Source organism: Ursus americanus, chromosome 31 (genome assembly GCF_024610735.1).
Source record: "Ursus americanus isolate L20-20 chromosome 31, mUrsAme1.1.p, whole genome shotgun sequence".
Taxonomy (NCBI): domain Eukaryota; kingdom Metazoa; phylum Chordata; class Mammalia; order Carnivora; family Ursidae; genus Ursus; species Ursus americanus.
This window is the reverse complement of record NC_142157.1, coordinates 15,678,838-15,697,991: the sequence shown is the minus strand read 5'-3', so window position 1 is coordinate 15,697,991 and position 19,154 is coordinate 15,678,838. Positions and strand designations below refer to the sequence as shown.

The following is a 19,154-nucleotide window of genomic DNA, read 5'->3' as shown; positions in this document are numbered from 1 at the left end:
TTCTCCATCCAGGAGAAGTATTTATGGTTTCGAAATTCCTGCAAAAAAAGTCCAGATGAGGATTGAAATCCAAGGCATGAAATAATCAGTGTGACCTTATTTTCCAAAGCTACTCCCCCAAGGTTAAGTGCTCCACATCCCCCTTGTTCAGGGCCCAGATTTCTAAGAGAAGCACATTTGAGACAGATGACGTGGGGCTGTGCTAGCGTCCTCTAACCCAGAGCTAAAGGTCACACCCAGATAAGGACTAGCAGGATCTCTAATGGAGTGGAGAAAAGCGTAAGGTCCGATGGAGACGGTCTGGGTTCGTGACCGGAAGTGACATTAACAAGGGCAGGGGCAATGCTTACAGCAAGAACAGGGAGGCTTCTATTGAAAATAGCTAAAAAGCTCTGACTTCAAAACTCCCCTCAAGTAACTTTTTCTTTGTCTCGGACAAATCTTAATAGCTCTGGTTTTTTCAGAATCCTATGATTTCTCTGGAGAGAATATTTGCTGTGAAGCAGTCCATACAAGATTTTATGCCAGGGTCCAAATGATCCAAATCCTGAGTCCTGTGCACACAGTAGGGTCTTTGCTGTCGCATGCTTTGCCATCCGTCCTGCTGAGTGATAAACACAATATTAGGGACTTCTTCATCTTCTCCGTGGCCAGATCACATAATGTTCGTCTTCCCTTAGCTGGAGGGGAGAATTCTCTAAAGTGTTGCTATCTAACCTGAACAAGAACGATGGTTTAAATTGTCTCTCCTTGAGGAAATAAGTGAGCCGCGCTAATCCACATAGCTCTATCTATGTCAACAATCGATGAGAAAAAGTGTTCAATTCTTAGCGTTTGAGGTGTTAGAGCAGATCTCAGCTCTCAGCAAGTGCATTGGTTTTTGTCTTGGTGTTTTCTCCTTCAGCGTTTATTTAGCAGAAAGAATAGTCACTCACATGGACTTTGGTTTGTTGATTTAAGGAGAATTTAAAATAACTCCGTTAGAAAAGCATGAGAGGATTATACCACGAAAGAAAGCCTGGCAGAGGTAGTGTAGCCTGGAGGTAGTTTCTGGGCTCGACAGCCATTCAGTGAGTTTGAATCCTGGCTTCTGCCCTCCTTAAATGTGTGCCTAGCTAATGAATGTATTGTTTTCTCATTTGCAAAATAATAATAATAATGGACCCTTCTTCCTATAGATGTAGTGAGACGTAAATATGTAAAGAATTTAGAACAATGATCCCCACATACCAGGGGATAGGTTGTGGTTTTAAAAAGACCCCAGATAGAATACCGCTTTCCCTATCCAAGCAAATTAAGAGGTAAACTAAAGACAAAGAGAACTAAAGACAAAGAGACTAAAACATCAGTTTGTGTTACTTGATAAAGTCAATGCTAAAATATAGTTTAGGGTCAGGGGAACAGTGGGCTGTACCCCAGAATTAGGCTAAGTTTCTTTCTTTTTTTTATTTTTTATTTTTTATTTTTTTGAAGATTTTATTTATTTATTTGACAGAGAGAGACAGCTAGCGAGAGAGGGAACACAAGCAGGGGGAGTGGGAGAGGAAGATGCAGGCTCCAGGCGGAGGAGCCTGATGTGGGGCTCGATCCCATAAAGCCGGGATCACACCCTGAGCTGAAGGCAGACGCTTAACGACCGCGCCACCCAGGCGCCCCACTGCACCACCCAGGTGCCCCTTTTCTTTTTTTTAAAGATTCTATGTATTTATTAAAAAGAGAGCACGAGTGGGGGAATGGGCAAAGGGAGAGGGAGAAGCAGGCTCCCCATTGAGCAGGAAGCCGAAGGCAGGTGGGGCTCGATCCCAGGACCCTGGGATCATGATCTGAGCCAAAGACAAACGTTTAATTGACTAAGTCACCCAGGCAACCCTAGGCTAACTTTCTTACTCACTCCAGACCTATGTGGACCACTGCAGGCCTCCCAACATGGGGGCCCAGAAAGAGACAGAGAGAGAGTGGGTTGGGCTGTGCCTCTTTTGGAAAGGGTAAGGGGAGGGGCAAGAAGGTTTGGGGGTAAAATCTGTCCTTCTGGAAGGTCAGGGAATGGGACATAAGTGCCCCCCCCAACATGATCATTTGTTGTGAGCAATTACAACTAAACTGTGGACATTTCATGCTTGACCTGCATCATTCCCTAGTTGACCTGGGACATGTCAACAAATGTTTCTAAAGGACTGAAGGAAGGGGTGCTACGTACTTGGCTATTTGTTTTTATTAAAAATCCTCTCCAAGGAAACTGTAAATAACTTGCCGAACCTTCTGTGAAACTTCCCTGCCAATCCTGGCCTTTCACCTTCGGCTCAACTCTCCAGTGGGGTGTCTGTCCCCCTCAGTTGGTCCTTAGCACAGGCAACCTGTGGGGTTTTGTTGTTGTTGTTTTTTTTTTTAATTTTATTTATTTGAAAGAGAGAGTATTGAGGGAGAGTGAGAGGGAGAAGCAGACTCTCCGCTGAGTAGAGAGCTCGACACCAGGCTCAGTCGCAGGACCCCGGGATCATGACCTGAGCCAAAGGCAGATGCTCAACCCATTTGATGTGGTTTTGGAATACAGGTGAGGTTCAGTGGGGTGGAGTCCAGAGCCGATGACTAAGAAAGAATTCTTGAAACGTCTTTGGTGCAAAATGGTGGTTTATTAAAACACGGGGACAGGACCCTTGGGCAGAAAGAGCTGCTGCCCCCCCAGGGGGTTGTGAGGGGTGGCTGATTATACACTGGGGGGGTTGGGGGAGGTAAGGAAAAGGGAGGTTTCAAAAGGATTTTCATATGTTAAAGAGGACCTATAAGTTCCCAGAGGCCTTACCATTGTCAAGTCAAGGTTGTTTTTCCCCTCTAGCAAGACATTAACATTAAGGTTGTTGGGAGCTTCCTGGAAGAATATCACACATGTCCCACCCAGGAGTGGGGGTGGGGGGCGGTTGTAGGGTGTCAGCTTGTGCTTTGTCTTCTGCTCCCTCATCATACTGAGCCGCCTGGCGCCCCAGTCTTTGTATAGAGTTCACATACCTATCCTTTCTCTCCACCCACCTCACCCCTCCAGGATCCCCAGCACCCTGTACACAGTGGGCTTCACAGCCTTGCCCCAGATTTTGTGACACTTCCCTCTCTGTGCAGGGACAGAGGGAGTGGAAAACCTGATGACAGCAAGTCATCAAATGAGTGTTTTCCATGATCTAGGGGAAGAAATGGCAAAGCAGGGAGGGCGAAGGAGGAGGCGGGTTGCAGCACTAAGAGCTAGGGCTTTGCGGGTTATATTATTTTAAATACGTAGCTGTGCCGAGTTTCTGCGGGGAGCTAGTCTTGTCCCAGGCAGAGACCACGCGAAGACCAGCAGCAAATACAATCCAGGCCCCGCCCCCAAGGGGTCGGTAATCTGGAGTGGTGGTTTCCAACCTTGCTTTCGCTTTCATGGATAGGAACCTGTGGAGTGAGCCCCCCACCCCAGGTGACTCAAATGTGCCTCCTCTCTTCTGGCCCCCTCCGAAAATCTCCCATCCCACCCCAGACACACTACACTGGAATGCTAGGCAGGCGTGATAAGCACTACACCACGCGGGGAAACGTGGCGCTACAGAGCACAGACGAGGAAGCAGGAGCCAACCGTTCAAGCCAGACCTTGACCAAGGAGTATGATACAGGGTAGTGATGGGAGTACAGGAAGAACATTCCAAACACGGGAGATGGCGTGAGGGAAGGCGGAACCGTGAATGCCACCGGGCATGTCCAGGAAGAGCAAGCATCCTAGTGTCCCATGCAGGTAGGATTGCCAGATTTTGCAAATAAAAATAACAGATCACTTCCCCCATTGGGGCAGACTTGTATTTAAAAATTATTCATTGTTTATCTGAAACTCGAATTTAACTGGGCGCGCTCTTACTTGGCGCCCTTGCGTGACGCATGGGGCCTCGGGCATACCCCCTGGCTGCTTGAACGTGCCCATGTGGACGGGTGCTGCCAGCTCAAGGTAGTGACCTTACCAAGTCCTGCTCGGTCAGTCTTGGAAAATTTGTCTGTTTTGTCTTCATTTTAAAATTATTATTAGAAAAAAAGAAAAAAGAGAAGCATTGCCAAAGGTGTACATTTACAGTTTTTCACGGGTGAAATTGTCCTGCAAGTCCTGCTGTACCAAGGACTGGGGACTCTTAGTCAAAGGAAATGCTAAGGATGCTACTGAGGAAGCCTGGAAGTTTCCGCCCTGCGGAGCCGCACTGACATTCAGAAGCAGGCTTTTGACTCTCTCGCCCTCTAGTGGCCGTATGCCTAAACGGGGATTTGAGTTGCTTCTTCAACGCTGTCCTCCCCTGGGACTGCGCAGTTGCTTTGACTCTGGGTAAGTGAAGTAATTAAGAAAGAGACAAGAAAGGGCAAGTGCAGATGCAGGTAGATGCTAAACCCAGCCCGAGAGGCACTTGGGTCCAGGAAGGAGATGGAGAATGCTGTGTTCTCCTGTGACCTCTTGCTTCTTCAGCATGCTCCAGGGCCAGGCTTCCGACCCACGCCCCCGCCACGCCCCTCCCTGGGACTGAATCTGCCTGTGGTTGGTTACCTTTACTTTCATCATTTACTAGCAAAAGTTCCTGGAGGCCAGGCCCTGTGCTGAGTGCTGGGCATAACACCTAAAACGTAACGTATTCCATGATGATTTGGAGTTAAACCAAGGACTTTGCAGGGTTCTAGACATTGTACCCAAGGCCAACGGAACACATCGCCAGGCACAGAAATTTTAGAATTGTAAAAGGGTCTATGCGAGTGATACAGTTTTAATTTTTGTGCCACATCTTTGCTTTGTTACTCATACATACAGTGTCTCTTCGGTAAATGGTCATTGGACACGTAGTAATCAATCAGATGGCATATAATACAAAATTAATGCCACGGGCCTAGAACCATCCCTAACTTTATGAAAAAAAAGGGGGGGCTTGGCAAAACATTAACTTCTTTTTGCTTTCCTGGTAACCTGTTTGGGCAATGAAGTTGCTTTGGAAATGGTTGGGTCTATTTGTGGTAGGACTGACCAAACTACATCTGCATAAATACCTCGGTGGGATGTCGATGTGTCATCTAAGGCTGTTTACCTACATGGGATCATCTTTCCACCTTCTGCCGCCCCATATTCTATTAATCTGCACACGATTCCGATCTTACCTCCCGAGTAGTTCTCAAATCTGCCTGTCTTTTCATCTTCCCTAACTCCTTAGCTCAGACTCTCACATCTTTTTTCCTGAACCATGACAATGGACACTTGACTGTAGTCCCTTTTCCCGCTTCTTTCAAACCCATTCTCCACCCAGTTAATCTAAAGCACAAATGCGACCATATCATTGCTGTTTTTATCCTGCGCGTGACTCCGCAATGCTTACGGGATAAAGTTCAAGCTTTTGGTGCATCGAATGCATGGGACTGTCACCTGTCTAGCCACATCCCCCATCACTCCATCATCCTTCTCAGCATGTCCCTGCTAGTGTCTTGTGGGTGCCCTGAATTGGTTTGTGGACCTGTTCAATGACTGTCCAAACACATAAATCTACTTCTGTGCTGTCTTGGTTTTCGTTTTCTCCTTCATAAAACCAGAGGCCGGAGGAGACCAGATCCCATTCCACACATGTTCTGAATCTGTATTGACTGTAATATGCTTATCAGATTCCAGAGGCTTCCTGCCCCCCCCCCCCCCCGTGCCGCAGCTGTGTAGCATTCTCTGGCTAATTCCCTTTGGGTGTTGTGTTAATTGGATTTTGACCTCCATATAGAGTAGAAATACTTTGGTTACAAAGGTTCATTCATTCGTTCATTCACTCATTCATGAAATGTTACTGATGGGGTGAGAGTGGGGAGCCCCAGTGTATCTGAGGGAGCAAGATCTTCCCCGGCCCATGCTTCCTACACTAAAACTAAGTTTCTCCACCTTCTAACTTTCCCAACCAGTCTTGCAAACTTCATGCCACGGGCATGCCTCATCCAGATTTATTGTTTGTAGATGACTGAGGTCACTGCATTTTGTTTTCATTTAGAGCACTGCAGACATTGAATAAAAGTGCCAAAATGAATGCCCTGTGAAGTGGAGCGGGCATGTCACTGTGTAGGAGTGAACTGATGAATACTGAGGGGTCTTGCTCATCTGTCCAACCATGGCCACATCGACTTCCGTCCAACAGCTTTAGTCACGTGTCTGGATCGCTTAGAGATCATGACCCATGTTGGGACAGTAGAGGGCGGTTGGTCATGATGTGAGCAACACTGATAGAATTACCCATCCTGTTATTCTGTTTATTCACTCACCACACTTACCTGGCACTTACCATATGGCTTGGACTCCAGAGTCTGTGCTCCCTCCACACCGACATTGGTTGAGAAATAATAGCAGCTCAAGGTGGCTAAAGCATGTTCTTCCCCTGACCCTAAAGCGGTAGCCTTGTCTATGCAGTCAGGATTTGTACGAAGGAAGAACACAATACACCTAGGTAACACTCTTTTCCCTTCCGTTAGCGAGGTTGGGGTAGGGGATGGCAGTGCTGCTTGGGGAAGGACCATCCCTAGCCTGGGTTCCCCTGCCTTCTTAATATGGACCTGGCTTCTCCAAAAAGCTCTAGAAGAACCGAGACAGAATGTTATAATTGAGAGGAGTGTCTGAGTGTCTGTCGCCTAGAGCCTTCATTTCACAGACGAGAAACCCCAGGGCCCAGAGAGGTTAAATCACCACTCATCCAAGATCACACAGCTCGAGAGCGAGCACAAGGTTGCATCTGCATCAGTTGAGAACCTGAATGAAACAGCACTTTGTTAATTCCTAGCTGTCCGCCTCTGTGTGGTTATCTTTTGATTTTTAGCTCATCAGACCACATGTGATATTGTTTATTTCTTCCTCTTATTGGCTACACACAGATGCTGGTTTGATCGTTCACATGATTTCTGCACAAAAGTGACTCAGACTTGTGTGTAATGGATAAGCTTGAACTTGGCAGAACATTTAAACCGGGTTGGCACCTGCCCTTGTGAGCAAGTACATGGGGAAGGTGGGAGGCAGTAATGGAGGGACGTTGGCCGTGACTCCCAGCAGACACACACCGTGAAGTACACAGTGCGTGTATCTCAGCCCCTGACTAACCTTGAGGCTGCTCCCCTCCACCCCTCCCCCTGCCAACACTCAGTACAGCCAACATTATGCCAACAGAAGCACTTTTCTAAAGTATAGCTTCGGTCCATTCGTTCCTCATTGTCTACTGGATACAATTTAAACTTCTCATTTGAAATGCAAGAACTCTCAAAATTGACCCTTATTTTATCCATCTTCTGTCAGTCCCAATCCCCATCATTAATTTTTTTTTTTAAGATTTTATTTATTTATTCGACAGAGACAGAGACAGCCAGCGAGAGAGGGAACACAAGCAGGGGGAGTGGGAGAGGAAGAAGCAGGCTCATAGCGGAAGAGCCTGATGTGGGGCTCGATCCCATAACGCTGGGATCACGCCCTGAGCCGAAGGCAGACTCTTAACTGCTGTGCCACCCAGGCGCCCCCCCCCCATCATTAATTTTTTTAAATGTCTTTACTTTATGCCATTATTTGCCACCACCAATCACTCCCCGACCACACACACTCCACTCACGCTCTCTCGAGGCATTGGCCGTTTGGCCGTTGCACTTGGGGTTCCTTGGGTTGAAATGCTCTTTCCCTGGTGATGCACCTGGTGAAACTCTATTCATGCTTTGAGACCACACGTTAGCTTTTCTCCCAAGCTTTCCTGTTCTTGACCAATGTGGCAGCGTCTCCTTCTCTACTTTTTATTTATATCTCAGCTAGACTACTCTTCTTTCTTTGATTAAATGAACGTAGACATTATTTTCTTAGTCTACTTGGTTTCATCATTCCTTCCTTGATGCCACCAGGCAAAAAAACATTTACCCAGCATCTTAGTGCATGCAGGGCTGCAGTAGGGGCTGGGGTTTCAAAATGACTAAAGCCAGTCTTACTCCTTTGGGACCTCACGATCTCATGAGAGGGGCTCATGCATAAGCCAATAAACACTGTGCTGGGCGGGATAAACATTCACATGTCTATGGCTTGTCTTATTAATGCCAGCATCATTAGCATCCCCCCATGGCAGATTAGTGGCCAATAATTGTTTTAAAGATTTTATTTTTAGGTAATGTCTGCACTCAACGTAGGGCTCAAACTCAAAACCATGAGATCAAGAGTCCATGCTCCCCCAACTGAGCCAGCCAGGAGCCACTGTGCTCAATAATTTTTGTTTTTTTTAAGGGCGCCTGGGTGGCTCAGTCGTTAAGCTCTGCCTTTGGCTCAGGGCCGATCCCAGGATCCTGGGATCAAGCCCTGCATCGGGCTCCCTGCTCCGCTGGGAGCCTGCTTCTCCCTCTCCCACTCCCCCTGCTGGTGTTCCCTCTCTTGCTGGCTGTCTCTGTTTGTCAAATAAATAGATGAAACCCATAACTTTAACAATATTATCGAGAAGAAAAAGCTTAATTTTTTAAGTGAGTCAATATTAAGTCAATCCTAGTATAAAGTGTAACAACTTGATAACAGAAAACAAATTGCTGATGTTTGAGAAACACTGACCCGAACGAGGTAATTTTCAGTTTCCCTTTCCTTAGGTTTTTTTTTTTCCTTTCCTGAATCCAGTCCACATTAATTTACCTTTAGAATTTTTGGAACTTCTTGAAATAAATCATTTTAGTGCAAAAAAAACCGGCAATCAAAGGCAGTTATGAACTGTTTAGTTTAAATCTTGAAAAGGGTAGGACAAAGAACATTGTGTTTTGAAGATGAACCAAACCATATTTTTTATTTATCTCAGAAGTGATTCTGTAAACTCTCCACTTGACCGTCTGCTTTTCACAGGCCCTGACCTCCTCAGATGACAAGGAATAGACTTACCCATAGGTTGGGTTATTATTTATATGAGGAAGCAGGAAGATTAGGAAATGGCTTTCCCAGACCTCTTGAGCAGCTGGGCATGGTCCTTTGACATTTAGGATAGAGCTGTAGCCACTCTGGGAAACCAACAGAAATCTGTCATTGTCCCTCATTCAGCTGTTCAGTCCCTGCCAGCTCCTTTCTCTACTGCTGCTACTGCTCACTGGCTCACTCTCTCCCTCTCTCTCTCTGCCTCTCTCCCCTCCCTCCCCTTCTCACCTTCCCTTCCCCCATCCTTTTCTCTTGCTGCCTCTTGGCTTTGCCTGCTACTGTCTGTTTGTGGAGCTCCACTTTGGCCGCCATACTGCCTGCACCTGGGGTGACCCCCTGCACCTAGATTTCTCAGGATTTTCCTGATTTTAGCATAGAAATTTCTGCATCCAGGGGCACCTGGGTGGCTCAGTCAGTTAAGCATCTGTCTTTAGCTCAGGTCACGATCCCAGGGTCCTGGGATTGAGGCCCATATTGGGCTCCCTGCTCAGTGGGGAGTCAACTTCTCCCTCTCCCCTGTCCCCCCCCCCAATCGTCCTCCCTCTCCCTCCTCAAAAATAAATAAATAAAATCTTAAAAAAAAAAAAAAAGAAATTTCTGCATCCTGGGAACACTCAAAGTCCTGGGCAAACACGGCCTGTTGGTCACTGTAACTCCTTTTTCTCTACACCCCCTTCAAATTCTGTAAGAAAGAAGAGGGAAGATCTGACTGGTCTCTGAGCCTCTCTCCAGCCCAGAGCACCCTGAGGTCTCCCACAGGGAGCACTCCAAGCCGGTCCCTACTGACTTGGGGTGGCCCAGAGAAGCTCCCCACTGCCTTCCTCAGAAAGGGCTTGCGAGCAGGGCCCACTGGGGATATTATCAATTCCTCACTGGTTTACTTCACTACACCAGTTTGCCACTTATCAGGGTCTTGGGTTCTTTTTTTTTTTTTTTTTTTTTTAAGATTCATTTATTTATTTTAGAAGGCGATGGGGAGGGGCAGAGGGAGAGGGAGAGAGAGAATCTCAAGCAGTCTCCCCACCAAGTGAGGAGCCTGACACGAGGCTCAAACCCATGACCCCGAAATCATGACCTGAACTGAAATCAAGGGTCAGATGCTCAACCGACTGAGCCATCCAGGAGCCCCAGGGATCTGGGTTCTGACGCACGTGGGTTGGGGTTGTGTGTGGAGGGAGGAGGTGCGTGTTGGGGTGGAGAAGCAGGTAGAAACTACTTCCCATTTTATTGGTTTGCTTTTATGCTCAGTCCCTTCACAGAAGCTAGACTCCTCATAGAGTGTTGTAGAAAACTTGGCCCAACCTCTAATTAAATATTTTATGCCACTAAAACCTTGCCCAGTTGAGCGGTTGTAAAGTTTGAGAAGGAATGTGTTTCAAAAGCAAAACAGTATAATCTGGGAAAGAAAATGTAAAGCTCTAGTAGCACATTGGGGGGGGGCGAGCAGAGCCACAGGACAGTTGGGAAGTGGCCCTGGTCTTCTTCCTCCTCCCACGTGGCTCCTGACATTCGCTCCTTCATTATTAAAACTGTTTTATTTTATCTGCAAGGAACACCAGTTATCCCCTCTCCTTAAATTCTGTGGGCTGGGGTGGGAAAAAATGAAATCACTGTAAAAATACTTAAGCTCTGAAGCACGCAGTTGGTTTTCAAGAATTGACTATGAAACCTGAGGCTGAGCCGGGCTTGGTGGAGAAGCTGGAAAGGGGCCCCCCCTCCACGGCCCTCCCAGCACCTGTCCCTGCAGAGCCCCATGCCACCCCCCTCCCCAGCACAGTGTCAGCCTCCTGGGGCTGAGACAGAAGAGCCCCGTGTTTGCACTGACCCTTCTGTTCTTTGCCGCCTGCGGCTCTCACAGATAACCTTTGTGGCTATTACTCGCTAAAACTAAGAACTGAAGAAAATGTGGAAAAGCAAAAAATCTAGGTGTGTTATTGAAACAAAGTCTAGGTCAGTGTTTATTTGGTGGAGAAGCATGTAGACACACTCGGTGCAGTCATGTGCTTCTCCCCTGCCTGGTAGAGAAGGTGAGGAGGAGCTCTGAGTTTGGCTGCGGGGAGGGCGGAGTCAAGGAGAGCAAAGGCTCAGGGGGCAGCTGGGAGAATAATCCCCTTTCAGGCCCCTAAAAGGCATGTCTTAGACCTCTCTTTCTGCTGTACCAAGGTCAGAGCCCCCACACCCCACCTCTGTGCTGTACCCCAACCCCACCAGCCTACAGGACCATGCCTGTACCCCCACTCACCTCGCAGGCTCTTTCCCCTATCAGACCATGTCCAGGCTCCTCTTCAGTGTCCCTGCTGGCTGGTCCCAGCCGCTCCTCCTGGGGGAAGCCGTGTCCCACCTGGGATGTCTCTGGCATTACAGAACCGGGACGCAGGTAAGGGCATGCATCGCACACAGCATACACCACATCTCAATGAGCAGAGAAGGTACAATGCCTAATGCCTCGTGGCCTGTACAGCAAAGACCCCCCAAATAATACCAGACCCAATTCTATGGTTGAGGGGAGAGGGATTTTAGAAAATAGGTCTACTCTTCCCTGGGCCAACCCTGACTTTATTGACCATTTCAAGAGAGCAAAAGGAATGGGAATAATTGAGGGGTCCCCTAGGGTAGTTGTGAGAAAAGATCCTAAGTATGAAACAAATTCAACACAGTGATGGCTGACTGGAGAGGCTGACTGGCGTTAACTCTCCGGGCCTCAGTTTGCTCATCTGCAAAATGGGAGAGGGCAATAGAAGCTAACACTTGATCCCAATTTTCTGGCTCTGTGATTGCTTCCCCATAGTACTTGCTCCCCCAACAGCTCACTGCAGCTTTACAGGGCACGTGGAAAAGCCCAAGGGCAGAAGTAGGCCAGGGAAAGGCCTTCCCAGTGAGGCCTCACCAGATACTCTCTAATGAAAGGGTTCACACTAGCCCCACTGGGTAAAGCAAGGAACAAGCAAGGTGCTTGTATCTGTGGGAGTGCTCACATTCTCATGGGTTCCACCCCAGGCCTTTAGGAACGCTATAGAATATGGTTTAGCCAGCTCTGGGATGAAAGGGGTGAGCCCATACGGCTTGCAGTTTTCACTTAAAAGCTGCCACCTGGGATCCAGACTTGGTCTGCAGTGCCCACCTGGATCAGAGCTGAGGTCTGGTTTCTCCATGACGTGCTGTGCACATGGCAGCTCTGGCTACACGATTTGGCAGACAGGGTCTTTGCTTTCCAGCATCTTCCAACTTAAAAGAGATAAAAGAAACCCCGATAAGAATGAACATCAATAGATTCTCTTGAAGAGAAAGCATATACGCTTAAAGCATTAACACATTGGATCTAAGTGTAGTTCCTGGTTATAGTCACCTGAAGAATTTTATGGGGTAGGGGAAGAAAGTTCCAAGACATCGAAATAGAATGGAGTGGTGGGGGAGGCTTTCGGCCACCTCACTTCTCCTTCCTTGTTTGGCCAGGTCTCCTCGGAACAGCTGGGATTTGAAGGACTCCAGTAAGATCAGGAAGATTGGTTACCCTCTGGAGAGAATGCTGGAGATATAAATGGTTCTGTGGTCCCATCTGTGAGATCTTTGCCCTAAACACAGAAAGGAGCATTGTTTTGATGGATGAATCCTACAGAACATCATATGGTGGAATTTGTATTCTCTGATGTGAAATCGGGGGTGGGGCTTGTGGAACAGCTCAGATGAGGTTCACACCTTTAATTAATGCTTAAATGTCTCTCGCGAGGTCCTCATAGGGAACCTTGAACAGCATTATTTATGCTCATTTTGCATTTGGAAACCCGAGGAGCACACGGGGCTTATCTTGGACCACGCATAGGTGACCATCTGTGCTGCTTTGCCAGGGACAGTCGTGGTTTCTGCATCTCGTCCTGTTGCGATTATGAATAGTGTCCCCTTTCCCTGTCACAAGTGCTCTGGTTTATATTTAAGTATAAGGTCACCCTGGCCAGCCGGCATGCTGCTGGCAAGAGTAGGATGGGAGAGCCTGCATTTCATTCACCAGCTCATCCATTTAAGCAAATGTTTTCCCAATTGTCAAAAGTCTTTTACTTCTGAACTGCAGGGTGACACACAGCAGTGCTCCCTTAGGAAAGGCGATGTGTAAGAAAACATCAAGGCGTGGGGGCTCCGGTTGAAACATTTTTGGTTTTTCACCTGATTTTGTGTCTTTTTCCGTTCAGTTACCAATGCCTTTGAAAATGACATGTTATGGCTTCCGCAAGCATGAATTATTTCTTTCGTGTCCTGATTGTCCAATCAGGGGAGGCTCTCGTGTTCTAATAGGGTTTAAAATAAAAAAGAATTTGAAACATATCAGCGCAATTCCACAAACGCTGGATTCCAGCAATTCCTCTCTTGAAGAACTTACATCAAGGACGTTGACATGCTTTTCACAGCCCTGTAATTAAATAGGCCTGCTAAGAAGTCACATGCAATAGTTTCTGATCCTTGTGAGGAATGCCCATCACGGTGACCGTCTGTTTAAGCTGCGTTATCAAAACCAGTAGTGGCCCAGTTCTCTAACAGGTTAGCTCCGCCGGCAAAATCACCATTTGCCCCCTTATCTCCATCGCTTGTCTTTCCTTTGAAATGACACTTTTTTGTGTGTGTTAGCTCATTTTGAGGCATGCATTGCCAACATATGGAGCCATTAACCAAGAAATAGTCTTGCACCTTCGCTGGTTAACAGAAATGGAGTTGAAAATTTAGCCCCCTGGTATCATTATTGTAGCTCTCTGTATGACTGCAGGAAAATCACACTTCAAGTTCCTCCCGCTTTCCTTCTGCCTTTCACAGCAAATTTCAAAGTACGGCAGTAGGCAGATTGGTTTGTAATAGCAATTTTTAAACCTAGAAATTAAATTAAACCTAAAAACACGGTGTGCCTCTAGTTCAAATAGGGTTTCTTCCAGAAAGAACATTTGCACAGTAACAGCAATGGCAATAATAGTATTTTTCATGAAGTTCTGAGTTACTGAGCTTATGGAGATTGCAGAAAACAGTAGGTGTTTTCTAGAGACCCCTCTCAGAGAAGCTGACAATCAGCTGACGGGTCCTAGCAAGGTCTGTGTGCTTTGGAGAGAGATGTATAGACTGGCCAGTGCAAAGGCATTAATACAGCGCTTTCTCGAAATATTTTCAGTTCTTGTTCCCAAGGAGAAGGAACAAAGGGCCGGTAACTAGTCGGCTCCAAGCTTTCCCCCATAGAACGGTCAGAAAGTTTAACTATTCAAGAGAAGGTGATTTACTGTAAATATGTGTCTGGTTTTCGTGGTCCTTAATGATTTATGTGAATTATCTTCACTGGTAATGCCTTTTTCTTTTGTGCAGTCTACAAAGAGTTTTGCTTGGAGGAATATCGACTCCGCCCGCAGTCCGCTTGCCTGTGGGGGAGGGGAGGGTCGCTGCAGCCCAAACACATGGTGGGCAGAGGGGCTTCCTTGGGCCGCCTGGAAACTAACCAGAGTTTAGAACTGGTGGAAGAACTGCCCCTCTTTTGCCTGCTTGGGGATCAACAGGGCCCTGAAAGGCTGCCCTCACTCTTTCCAAACAGCCCCAGGAAAGCAAAATCTACGTAGAAAAATAGATTTTTTTTCTGCCTGGATTGAAAGGCTTCCCAGCAGGCTGGGTGCTGTTGGTTGTTATAGACTGCCATTCCAAGTATGCTGTTGTCTCCTTCATCCTGGGGGTTTTGCCACTCCCCGGTGTCGACAGGTAGGAGCTGTTAGGAACAGGCTCTTCTCCCACCAAAGCAAGTTAGGTTAGTGTCAGAGCCCAGGGATGTCTGGTCTAGACCAGTGCTCTGGCTGCAATGTCTCTCCCTCTCTCCCCCTCTCCTCCCCCCACCCCAATCATTTCTGGCATTAATAATTTGAAGACAAATACACAACAGCGACACAAGGATCAGGATAATCTGGACCTGGGGGCCTGAACACAGATCCTTCCTTCCTGAACATTTTGTATCTGAGAAAATAGTAAGGTTAAAACAAGATTTGTCCGGTGTTTGCCTGCGGGGAACCAGTACAGAAACTGTGTAAGATTAGTTCCTCCTTAAAGCAAGATTACCAGGTAATTCTGTTGCAAAGTCGCGGAGACCTTGAGCTCTGTCAACTCAACTGCCTGTATTCACACTGCCAGGCGTGGCTTTAACTTTCTAGAAGATTCACCACATCTTGGATTTCAAGAAAAATCCTGTAAGGAGTTTCAAGGTCTCTTCTTCCCTTCCTGACGTGACTTTGGCTTAGTCTCTGGCATGGCCATTTTCCTTTTGGTCTATATCCTTTGTCCTTTAGGGGCTTCCACATCTTTTTGCCCTAAATGGCCAAAATATGTCCCCCACACTGCCAAAACACACAGGTGACTCAAGGTCAGAATCTGGAGGATAGGCCAGCCATTGTTCTGGTGGATTCTTGATCTAAATTAATCTAAAACCTTGCCCGAGTGGCCTCTTAAACTGGGTCAAGGTATGGTCAGCAGGCTAACCATTGTTCTTCTTTTCCCTTCAAATGATGGGGCCGCTGAAGATGAAAATATCACACTCTTCCTACTAGTGATTGTGTTACTGTTAGACGGCTGGAATGGCAGAGCTAATGCTGCTTAGATTATCCCCCTCCCCCCCTTTTTTGGTGGACATTGTGCCTCCTATTTTCACTTTCTGGGAAATTTGCCAGTTTTTCAAGGACTGGGTAAAGAACAAAATAAATATTTGTAGATAGTTTAGAAGGAGAATGAGTCTGTCGGATGCCACTCTGCCCATCCAAAGAAAAGCAATTTTATTGCCTTTCAGATATTTTAAAGTAATTAACTTGAGAACTTCAGAAGGTTGATTTTACTGGTTTACTTTTCAGATTCACCCCAATGGGTGTGTGTGTGTGTGTGTGTGTGTGTGTGTGTGTGTGTTGGGAGAAAGGGGCGGAGTCAAAGCCTAGGCGAAGAGTACAAACTCTTTTTAAAGTTCAGTTTAAGTGAGTGAAATTGTGTGAAAAGTAAACAACCTCTTTGTATGTGTTAATCAGGTTCTAAACAGTGCCGGAAAGTGTTTACTTAACAAGATTCAGCATACACGCTTTGTTTTCTTTCTTTCTTTCTTTTCTTTAAAGGGTTTCACCGAAATCTGGGATGTTCGGCAGTTGACTGTTTAGTAATTCGTGTATCAGCCTATTTAGGAAGCTCGTTGTGTGTCTGAGATTAAAGAAACCAGCGAGCCGGCTTTCAGTGCCTGCCGGTGATCCTGGTGAAATGTTTTCCTTCCCCCGGCTGCGGAATCTGGGCGGTTCGCAGCGGTGCAAACAGGCGGTCTGGGTCCTGGGTCGGGAAGCCCATCACCTGTTGGGGCCTCGGGCGCGCGCGGCGCAGGGCCGACCCGGCGCCGGGGCAGGGGCAGCGGGCGGCTGGGTGGGGGGGGGGCAGCGGGCGGCTGGGGGGGGGGGGCAGCGGGCGGCTGGGGGAGGGCAGCGGGCGGCTGGGGGAGCACAGCGTCCCCCGCCTTCCTCCGGGACGGTCCGGCTGGCGGGCGGGCGGGCGGGCGGACGCGGGGACGCAGGCACGGAGGGACGGGGGCGGCCCGACGCTGGAATGCAGTTTCCTCGGGCGAGAGAGACTTTGCACCGGAGTGGAGAATAGTTTGGGGTGGGGTTTCGCACGGTCCCCTCCTCCCCCCCACCCCCGGGCCCCCTTCCAGGCGCTTTCTGGGAGCTTTCAGAACTGCGCTCTGAAGTTTAAAGAGCAGCGAGGAGCTTGCGCCGCAGGCAGGGACAATGGAAGAAAATGAAAGCCAGAAATGTGAGCCGTGCCTTCCTTACTCAGCAGACGGCAGACAGAAGCAGGGTAAGTAACAGACTCATTCAAAGATGGAGTTACGGTTACGCGTGTTCCTCGCCGCTGGCTGCTTTTTATAACCCGAGACCCGGCGCAGGGCAAAGAGTACGCGCATTTCTTGGGGTGGTGTGCCTTTTCAAAACTGCGTGGAGAGCTGTGATTTCTTGGGTCTGACTTGATCTCTGGCAGGCTTTTCTTAAGCAGCAAGAGAAGCGGCGTGGGGATGCCCCATTTGTAGCACAGTGAGCCGTCAGTATGTGTTATCTCTCTAGGCAGTAACAAAATATATCGCTGAAAGCAGCTTTTCCTACTCGCTGCTCCAGCCGTGGGAGAGAGGAGCTGTTTCTGGGACGCTATCTCCGGGACGGCAGCATTTCCATTCATTGGTTGGGGGATCCCATGAGGCAAAGGCATGCTGGTTGCAAGTTTTGCGGAATTTTAGAGTTAAATTACAGAGTTTAGGGATGTTTTATTTTACAGATCGAAACAGCAGGGGAGCACTGGTACAGCCCGATGATAGACGGGACTATGTAAATCTCTGCATGCTTTAATTCAAAAGTTGGGAGTTGTTAGACAATTTTGGTAAATTTTCTCCGGGCAGTTTTCCTTTAATTGTGTTTGTGATAGACTTGTCTTTTCCGTAGGGAATTTCCAGAAGCTTATGTTGTTCCAAAGAAAATTCACCGTGGGGTTGGGTGGGGAAAGGACTTCTCTGCTCTCCAGTCTCTGACGTCTGTGATGCCAGAGCCTATCGTATGGGATCCTATAGGCAGCACGTTCATAAACCCGCACAATCCGAAACCATCCCCGCCCACTCTACCCCAGGTTCATCCAGGGGCCAGTTAGGAACTGAAAGAAGCGCTCGCTTGCGGGGCTGCGGGGCTTGCGTGGGAGTAGGGATTATGCACAGGGGAAAAGGTGTGTGTGTTTTAGAAAGGCGAAAGGGAAGTAACAAATGACTCATCCACACTGAAAATGCAAAACTAAGCTAAACTGAAGAAAATCCATGGAATTACAGAGCTAGAACACCCCCACCCCACCGCTAATACTTCCCCTGCCCCGTGAAACTCAGGAAACCTTAAGTTTAGTAAGCCCTGGAGAATCCCCCGTTTTACAGCCATCAGTCTAGGGATCTGTGTTTGTGCTTCTAAAACAGAGCACTCTTCCTTGAGGGCGCCTGGTCGGTGGGGTCCAGTGGGAGATAAGGCTCCCTTCCCTCCCTTAATTGATAGGACAGGATCCTACAGCAGGGATTTAGTCTTTGGGCCTCTGCTGAAAGAAATGACACAGAACCTAGAGGGGCAAATAGAATGGGATCAATTTAAGAAATTAACTTTAAAACAACAATGGCAAATCGAAGATGCCTCAGAAGCTGGAGATGGTTGGGCTGGGGGAGTGTGACCACTTTATTCACTCATTCATTCAGTGAATGTTGAGCGTCTGTTATGTAGAAGTTACTGTTGTAGCTGCTGGGGACCTAGCAGTGAACAAAGTAAGTGGAAAATACTTGCCTTCATTGAACTTTTGTTCTAAGAGCCAAGTTTGGAGGGAAGGGGGTGGGAGAGAGAGACAATGAACAGATAAATATATAGCATGTTAGATGGCAGGGTTGCCAGACTTAGCAAATAAAATACAGGATGCCCAGTTAAATTTGAATTTCAGATAAACAACAAATATTTTTTTTTTATATCACATGCAGTATTTGGGACATACTTACGCTAAAATTATTCATTGTTTACTTGAAATTTCATTTTAACTGGGCATTTCATATTTTATCCGGCAACTATTAAATGGAAATCGGACTATAGGGAAACCTAAGTCAGGGAAAGGAAACAGGGAGTACGTAGGGTTGCGGGGGAAACTGTAGGTAGGGTTATCAGGGAGAGCCTCAATGGTGTATATCTGAATAAACATCTGAAAGAGGCAAGGGAGGCAATAGGCAAGAACTTGTTCGAAGAACAGCGAGGACATGGGAGAAGGATGGGAGGAGAGAGGTTAAGAGGTAATCCCAGGCCAGATCACACAGGGCTATGACACTCTGGCAGAGATTTGAGCTTCTTTTTTTTTCAAAGGAGGTAGGGAGCTGCTGGCAGGTCTGACTTGTCATATAAAAGGGAAATATTGGGTGCTATACTGAGAATAACCCAAGTGGGGGTAGGGGAAGGGCAGAGGGGCCATTTCGGAGGCTTGCACAGTAAACCGTACAGAAGATGGGACCAGCGGGTAGTAGGACAGGCGGTGATAAGAAGACAGGTTCTAGATGTCTATCGAAAGTAAAGCCAAAAGAATTTGCTGAGGGATTGGATGTGAGATATAAGAGAAAAGGAGGAGTCAAAGATGGCTTCAGAAACGCTGGTCCGCCTAGCTGGAGGAATGGAGTTGCCATTTACAGGAACAGGAAAGCATTTGAGTGCAGCCG

The 19,154-nt window shown here is 47.5% G+C and overlaps 1 protein-coding gene across 15 annotated transcripts in view; it reads left to right on the top strand.

The window, feature by feature from the left end:
- Positions 1 to 19,154, top strand: part of KIAA1217 (KIAA1217 ortholog) — a 703,566-nt gene that overhangs the window by 398,518 nt on the left and 285,894 nt on the right. For 5 of the 15 annotated variants that reach the window (XM_045787053.2, XM_045786955.2, XM_045786939.2 and 2 more), the window contains exon 1: positions 16,413 to 16,744. The exons of 2 other annotated variants lie outside the window; for them this stretch is intronic. In XM_045787053.2, the coding sequence (XP_045643009.2) occupies positions 16,675 to 16,744 (70 nt within the window). In that variant the 5' untranslated portion in view covers positions 16,413 to 16,674. Of the gene's footprint in view, positions 1 to 16,406; positions 16,745 to 19,154 lie in introns of those variants that run through there. 8 more of the 15 variants (XM_087857619.1, XM_045786931.2, XM_045787045.2 and 5 more) reach the window with 6 other exon arrangements.